This window comes from Anarrhichthys ocellatus, unplaced genomic scaffold (assembly GCF_004355925.1).
Source record: "Anarrhichthys ocellatus isolate YVR2014 unplaced genomic scaffold, GSC_Weel_1.0 scaffold67, whole genome shotgun sequence".
NCBI lineage: Eukaryota > Metazoa > Chordata > Actinopteri > Perciformes > Anarhichadidae > Anarrhichthys > Anarrhichthys ocellatus.
This window is the reverse complement of record NW_022280097.1, coordinates 729,500-737,992: the sequence shown is the minus strand read 5'-3', so window position 1 is coordinate 737,992 and position 8,493 is coordinate 729,500. Positions and strand designations below refer to the sequence as shown.

At 46.7% G+C, this 8,493-nt stretch overlaps 1 protein-coding gene across 1 annotated transcript in view; it reads right to left on the bottom strand.

The window, feature by feature from the left end:
- tgfbr3 (transforming growth factor, beta receptor III) overlaps nt 1-8,493 on the bottom strand; it is a 49,848-nt gene that overhangs the window by 21,384 nt on the left and 19,971 nt on the right. The window contains exon 4 of the mRNA XM_031872908.1: nt 239-376. Within this exon, the coding sequence (XP_031728768.1) occupies nt 239-376 (138 nt within the window). The remainder of the gene's footprint in view (nt 1-238; nt 377-8,493) is intronic.

The following is an 8,493-nucleotide window of genomic DNA, read 5'->3' as shown; positions in this document are numbered from 1 at the left end:
TGTGTGTGTGTGTGTGTGTGTGTGTGTGTGTGTGTGTGTGTGTGTGTGTATATATACACACAGTATATACAGAGACCAATGCCTCACCACAATGACCGTGCGTGCGCGCACCGTTATCGGGGCGGAGCTCTCAGTGAAGCGGGCTACTGACATGGGAGCACGGTTCAGCATGTGAGGAAATGAATACGCACTTTTAGGAAGTAGGGCTTAAAAGGCTTCGAGTGATGCGGGGACTCACATGAAAGGTACGTTTAACGCCCAGGGTCAGGTGCTCCGTCTTGATCTTCCAGATCAGCGGCTGGTGGGAGTTCAGCACTAAGACCAGCGGCTTCTGGTGGCGCAGCAGAGACTGGATCGGCTTCAGGTGCAGCTCAACCTGGTAAGGCAAAAGAAAGGGATTGAAGTCACATAAAAGGCACAACACACCAGTAAAAAAAAATGTAAAGCGTGGAAGAGATTTAGGCCTAAACAGAGAGAGAGAGAGAATTCCCAGCGCGTCACGTGATCCCAGTTCACACGGCGTGCACTGTGCAAACCGTCAAAGCTTTGATATTCTCGTGTTCACTGAAACACGACCGAAAGCACCAGGCGGTACAGTCACTATCCTGGTGTAATTGCTGCGCTGTGATGTAGATTGTTCTTCTTTATCGGGCTCTGTGGTTGTTTATGCACTCCCTTTGCTGATAAACTCACAGAGACGGCATGCTGTGTTCTCCCTAAAAGGCGCTTGCTTAGCTCCGATACGAAGCCTCAGCGGGGTCTGAACTTTCACACAGTGGAGTCTTTGTTAGGGGGGGGGGGGATAGTAAGTGGCGGGTCCCTGTTACTATCTCCACAGCACGCAGCTATGCCTTTTGGTACTCAGCCTGCCATTTAAAATGGATTTTCACAGTCTGGTAGCGAGACGGGGAAAACAAACTTGATGTTTTGGGACATAAACTGTTGTTTTCTTGTTTCCACCATTTGGACCAAATCTAGTCAGGTGGTTAATGGCCTGAGCGTGCACTCAACTTACACTTATCCCGGGCAAGGATCTGGATTTCTATTGCCCTCCTTGCAGATAAGCACAGCTTTTTAAATAGCACTGCTTAATTGGTAACATTGCCATTGACGCCAGAGTTGTTAAAACATCCTCCATCGTTCTCTCCCGCTTTGATGAGGAGTGATGCTCCAGAGGCTACGGTGATCGCGCCGACACTCGTCTTTAAACTTCCCCCCCTCTGTGTTCCCAGATTAATCCATTAGCGGTGAAAGGCTGCAAATCACTAATTCCACCCACAAGGATTCATATTACATAATAGAACCACCCGTACGGTAACTTAATGAGTCACAGCTCGTGAAAAACACTGGCCCGGCGCTTTCCTCAATCAATCCAGCCTCTGAAGCTGATAATGGAACCAGCGATCTGTGATGACGATGATGGTGATGTTGATGTTGATCTCTCATTCCAGGAGTTGACCAATGAAAATCCGGACTGTTGCCGTTGGTACACCATTTTCTGTCGGATTAATATGTTCTTTGTATGCCTGCGTCTTTCCTATTCACACCAGAGACTCCGCTCTGTAACATCAACACATCAGTAAGTCTTCCCCTAGATCAACAAGGTGATCATGGAGCTGGCTCAATAATTGTTCAAAAAAATTATGAAATGATCTTGTCAGTAGACAAGATATGAAAAAATACTGCTCTGTATCTCTCTCACACACACACAGCGCTTGCATGCCAGACTCCTGCTCTCTATTCCTTCCAGTAAGTGTAGTAGTGTAGTGTGATTTTTATCTCCTGGCAGATGCTCTGCGTTCAAAGACCTGTCACTGTGATGCTGCATGCAGCCATTTAACAAGAGACACCGACAGCACAGACACGAAGCATCAAAGCCTAATTACCAGTCCTCCACAGATGTACGCCCCGGAGGAGAGCGACACAAACGAGTGTTTAGTGATGTGGTCCATGAAAGTGCTGCGTAAATCATTAAAAAGTCCCTCTGAGAGAGTAAAGTGGAAGAAATTACTGGATGTTGATCCAAACAAATAGATCAGATACTCAGAGACTCACTGCTCTCTCTTTTTTTTTTTTTTTAAATTGTTTTTGCATATTTGCTCCCCCTTAGTCCAGACTCTGGAAAAAGCGAGTGCATCGCTCCTCTGAGAATAACAACAACCAAGATATAGTCATACCTGGCTTGGCTTTGAGGCCCTGGCTTTGGGAGATGGAAGAGAGAGGCAGAAGAAGAATGGGAGCGAGCGAGGGAGAGAGTTGAAAAAGAAGAGGAATGTTAAACTCAGACAGAAACATTTCCAGGAGACGTGAGTCACCTGAAAACACAGGCATAAACAGAGTGATGTGGAGAGGAAGTGCCAAGAGGCACCGACGGTGAGGAAGAGAACACTGCGGCCATTATCTGCCGTTATTCAAGGTTTTAGCGAGTAAACAGTGATAATACCAAGCTTGATCAGTTCTGACAAGAGCTTGGGTTGCACAATGGAAGCAGCAGCTGGTGTGCATCTCTTCTGCCCGCGGAGATGCCGTCACGAGGTCTGGCAGGACCGGCAACAGGCCTTGGACGTGGTTGCACGATCATTCCCGGAACATAGCCGTGTCCGCAATCCGCATATGTGTGTCCACCTTTGATACTTCAACGAAGTATCTGTGTTGGGTTTTCACTAGCAGTAACTCAACAGGACTCAGACGGCGTGTCTCAGGTGGGCTCCAGTCCTGGTTTTCCTACCCTCTTCCCTTTGCTCTCCTCAGGAGACGAACTCCAGTGTGGGGGGGAAGATGATGTGATATGTATGTTTGATAAATATTCAGGATTGTGCCCACATGCTGTCCACACCCCACTGAGATCCGAACCCAGTGCGAGCCAGGCAACCTCGGCATGTGGTCCGGCTGATTCGGATCCAAGTTCGAGCGAGACCCGATCTCTGGGCCGTACAGGCTTGTGACTGGATGACAAACGTCCCATTGAGAAGACAAGCGTCGCCGCGGCCTAAGTCACACAGCCAGGGTGTGGAGAGACGAGGTGCAGAAACACCAGGCATCAGAGTGCCTCTAATGGCGTTGGCGAGGATCAGGTGGCGCTGAGTTGTCCCTCTTGCGGCTACCTTCAGGAGGCCACGCCTGATTGATTATCAGGCTGGCACAAGGATTTAGGGGGTCCAGTGTCCATTACAGTTACGGGGGGGACAGCAGCCAGGGATGGAGGCTTGTCCACCCTATCACGTTACTGAAACTACACTCCACACAGGGGACGACAGCTGTAGCAGCATAAGCCGGGCCTGTCACAGAGCATACCATTAGTGGTGGTAGCATGTGTAAACAATGGCAATGTTAAAAAAGAAACAATACAGCTTCAACTTTAAGCTCTAAATCAACAGCCGACTGGAGCCACAACCCAAAACGACGAATCCCACGCTGGCCTTAATTGTATAACAAAGCTACATGGGTAGATTTAGAACGTGCCGATGCCCGTGACACGGTAATTATAACGCCTGATCTGTTTGTGCTGTCTTGAGCATGTGGTTGCAATTTCGGGACCTTTCAGGCCAAAATAAATCACACTAAGTTTCAAGTGCGCTTCACCAACACTGTGCATCGATGTTGCAATGCGATACTTTCACAGTATTAACCAGCAGACGCCCTGCAGCCGGGGCTCAGTATCAGCACGGCTCAGTGTCCTTGCAGCTTCCTCTATTGACGGAGCTGATTAAGCGCCTGATGATCCTGTGTTGATGCAGAGAAAACCCCAAAACATCCTTTAATTAGCCAAAAAAGTGGGACTAATCTAGGAACACACACTCTCCCTCCCAGGAAACAATAATCAAAGAGCGCACAATGTATTCCGTGGCATGAAACAGAGGTGCAATGTCTGAATAACAACGACTGGGTTGCACATTTTTAAAATAGGAGACTACAAAGAGGGCTGGCTAGGAGCTGGCTGGGAGCTGAGAAAGGCCGCCTGCCTGGGACCAATCACAGCGTGTTATCTGATGCCTGCGCATGTGCGTGTGTCTTGTCTGTCTGGATCTTAGTTCTTTCTGGATCACCGAGGGCGTACAGAGGGAAGTGGGAGCCGGACCGAAAACCCGCTGACCGCTCTTATCAGCGCCACCCACATATTTGAGTGCGATGGGGACGCTACCTGGAGCCTTTTCTGCTGAGCCGTGATGGCAATCAGTCTGCACTTAGTTCAAGCGCACAAGCTGCGAGAACACAGCCTGGAAAAGACGTCAAAGTGAGACGGGACCTGCTGGATAGCAATCTGTGAGTGATATGGCAGAATGGCAGGACATGCTGAGCAAAATAACTCAGCATCCAGGCGGGGGGTTGGGGGGGGATGGGTCAGGAGGATAGACCGAGATAATGCTCTGATTAAAGTTTAACAGGAAATAAAGTCAATTTTTTGTGCAACAAAGTTGTATTTATGTCTAGTTCCCCCCTGTGAGTTCACCAGGGTATGAAACCTGAGTTCCATCTGAGAACATGGGTACTGTGATTTCATTGGTAATATCTGTGTGTGCAGGCACAAATAATGGTTCGTAATATCACTTCAATTCCAAAAGGCCACACAGCCAGTTATTTAGCTCTGGGCTGATGTTCCATTTGCGATTTGAGAGCTTCCTCCGTGACTTCAGATGTTCCACCTTTTATATAAAATGTATTCACATCTGGAGAACTCCAAGGAGAAAAAAAAAAACATTGTCCTAGTGAGCAAAAAACAGTATGACTGCATGACATTCGGTAAGCCCTAAAAGCAACTTTAAATAAAACCGTGCCTGCTGTGTGTGTGTGTGTGTGTGTGTGTGTGGTTCATCTTGTGTGCGAGCCCTACTCTTATCTGACACTGTGCTCTCGCCAGCTGTTTGTGCCCGGTGAGCTCCTCCAGCTAGTCCAAAGATATCTACGAATTCCAGCCGATAAAACAATCATCTGCTCTGCCTCACCCTGATTCGGAGCCAGTGGCTGTGTTTGATGTTTGCCTTTTGGTAAACTGATCGGAGAGAGATGGCAGATTGGCGCTATCACCGGCCCCTTGTGTTTATTTTCTGTCCCATCACCCGGCTGTTTTGAGTCGCTTGTTTTCTGCTCCACAGTTTGCAGTAACTGGGGAACTAGGTGTCTGCCAAAGTGCCAAGCTCTGCATCAGCGCACATGTGGTGGTGGGGGTTTGTTAGCAGGGTGCAAAAAGGCCACTTGGGCATGTGACAGGAGGAACATATGGAAAAATGTTCAAACTTGATACCTATACTGTTGAAACCAAAGTTAGGGGGGGGGGGGGGCACACTTCAGGATGAGGTCAATGTTTTGGTAGAGCTTAAGTGGCAAAATACCAACACCTTCAGGTCAACAGTCAACCGGCATAAAGATATTTTGCCTCGGAATCCTAAGGGGTTTAAAGCTTGGCTGAAATTTGAGCAGCGAGTCGAGTTAACAGCAGAGCTCCCCTTGACTGTAACTCATTTGTTCTCTCTCTCTCCAGAAGATTAGATCTTTTTTTATACCAATCCTTGTTGAATTGGATTGTTTGAAAATGTGAAAATGATTCCAGCATTACTTGAGGAAATCACGACTCACGCAAAGCCCCAACTTGCACTGCAGCCTTTACTCTGACTTGCCAGGCCCGAGCAGTCACTTCACTAGTCCTGTTCCAGGATACTGGCTCTCAGCGTGGTCTTATACTGAGAGGCCCAGATGGGTATAAGACAGAAAAAGGGCTTCTGTTTCTTTGATCAGGACCATTGGAGCTGAGGAAACCATCACTCTGTTTTTCAGACAAATGTGAATAACACTTCAAATAATAAAAAAGAAATACTGTACAGGCGAGCCAGTGTCAGTACTGGTCATTTTATGGTTATGAATCTATGAAACAAACAGCCCATTGTCTGAAAGAGATGTCAAGTATAAATCTGGAGTATGTATGATAAAAAAAAAAAAAGAAAATTGTTGGTTTGAAATTGCAAACTGGCCAAATAAAGCCAGCCCACAAATCTCCCTCATTGTGGTCTGGCAATGCTCAGTGGGCATTGTGTAAGGTGGGTCATTTCAGACTAAAAAAACAAAAGGACCAATGGACTATTTGACTCGTTATAGTAGGAAAAGCACAGACTCAGCACTATTATGTGTCCCAGTAAGCTATTCCAGTGAGACAGCACAATACCAGCGCCTCTCTTAAGTGGAACGCAGCAGTCGTTAATGGTATTAAATACACTCTTCTGGAAACATTACACTTCTACTGAACTTCTCATTAAAATCAGTTTCTAACAAGATACATTTAAAATGTTCTAACAAGAGCCTAGAGCCAAGCTAGCTGCTTTGTGATTCCGTAATTAGGATGATTCCGTAATTTGAGATAAATGCTAATGCTGGCATGCTAACATGCTCACAACGACAATGCTAACATGCTGATGTTAAGCAAGAATAATGTTAACCATGTTCACTGTCTTAGTTTAGCATGTTATCATGCTAACATCTGCTACAGCTGGTGTTATTTTGTTTAAGTCTGAAGTTTTTCAAGTATTGCACTAATGTCATTTTTAACTTCATAATGGCGCAAGACAACATGTTAATGAGTCAACAAAGTCGTCACAAATTCATTATTTTATGTTGATACAAGAGCCTGACAGCTGTTCCACGTTATTTTAAATCAGCAACACCTTTGTTAAATAAAATGGGCACTGATGATCATAGTTTAATTAGCGATGCATCAAGAACAATAAAAGAAAACTTATTCATGACTCCATTAAAGCTCCAATCATACAGCGTTCCACCTAAATTGAGCACAGCTACACTTTCACCTCAGCAGCTTTGAGCACATGGCTTGTACATCACTAGAATACTATCCAAAATATTATGGTGGGTATTTCTAGCTTTGAGCTACTTGAATGAATGATTAGCATATTTCCTCCTTCTGTTGTGTTATGCTACAGTGACTGCGGGCCCTGTGAGGGTGAGCGTATCCCGGGCGAAGTCACTACTGAGGTGTTCTGTTGCACTTAATAACTCAGCTGCGGTGTGTGTGTGTGTGTGTATGTTGGCCCGGAGCCAAAGTGTGTATTCCCAGTCAGGTCCAGCCGTGCATTTCTTTCTGTGGATAACAGCTCGTACCCCTCAGCTAATACCCGTACTGAACGGGTTCACCGGTGCAGACAGGAAACAATTCATTGCTCTCACGTCTTCGCTGGAAAGACGGACAAACTGCAAGCTGCCACCTTCGCACGTGGATGTGGGAGAGATGTGAAGCAGGCCTCACACGTCGCAGCCCCACGACCATGTGATCCCTTTTGTCCGCATTAATGCATGTACACACCGTGTGCAATGGCGGATTTATTCCCCCCGACCTGGGGCACATCGTGTTCTCCAGCAGACAGCCAGTCACAGCCACAGGCACCTCTTGTGCTGCAGGCCGACGTTCAAAACATCCAAATACAGTCTGCTCCGACACCGCTTCCTCCACCCATCAGCAGAGGTGAGGAGGAGGAGCGCTCTGTGATCAAATCTACAGAATCACACACTGACCAGGCAGCTCTCCGCTGACTTTGAGAATAAGCAAAGGATACACATGTGACAGCAAACACGGGAAAAGACCCATTACGGAAAGTGAACTCAATTTGGACGCTTCCAAATCTGACAGCCAAAAGCACTCAAATAAAAGAAATAGTTCAACAGTTTGGAAAATACCCTTTTTGGTACCTGTTGAGATTTCTCGTGTTTCTACACTAAATACAAAGCAACACATCCAGCTGTACACATAGACGTACCTTAGCACCGATATCAGGGATCGGCACAAACTGAGCATACAGAAGGACGGAGGAGGAATGGATTATGTAGCGAGAGTGGTTTGAGAAGTTTACGCGAGCGGTTTATTTCAGTGGAATACCGCTTTAAGAGAAGTAGACGTGAAGTTTCATGGTTTGTTTTTAGGAAGTATGTTCAAGAAACCTTCCACTGGAAGAGATGAACCTCCTTACTTCCAACTATACTTGCTTTAAAGTTGCTTCAGAAATCAGGACTATGTTTTATGCTTCAGACTGACGTTGATCAAAGATAAATAATAAAGTGCACTGTGGTCCCTTTTTCACGGTCTCTTACGTGAGAGCATCCTTGGCCAAATGTGGCCAAGGATGCTAAACATTTCAAGATCGCCTTCCTTTCAATTTGTAATTTCCTTTTACCTACTGGATTATCACCTCCTCCTGTCTCAAAAGATCACTGATCAGGGCCGGATTGTGTCAATGAGACGACAGCGTGACGCACTGTGTGCCCTCCAACACAGTCTTGTTGAAGGCTAAGCACTTCAGGAAGAAGATGCTTGCGTCCGAACAGGCCGATCTGTGCCCACGACCCAGGTGGAAACCCAATCAAGGACCAGAGTGTGGATCTTATCGTATCACAAGCAGAAAAGTCACGGAACGAGCTCCTGCCAGGCCACCTAATCTCAACCAGAGCTGGGGTGACCTTCCAACCACCAAGGCTGTGGGCAGGGGGGGGGGGGGG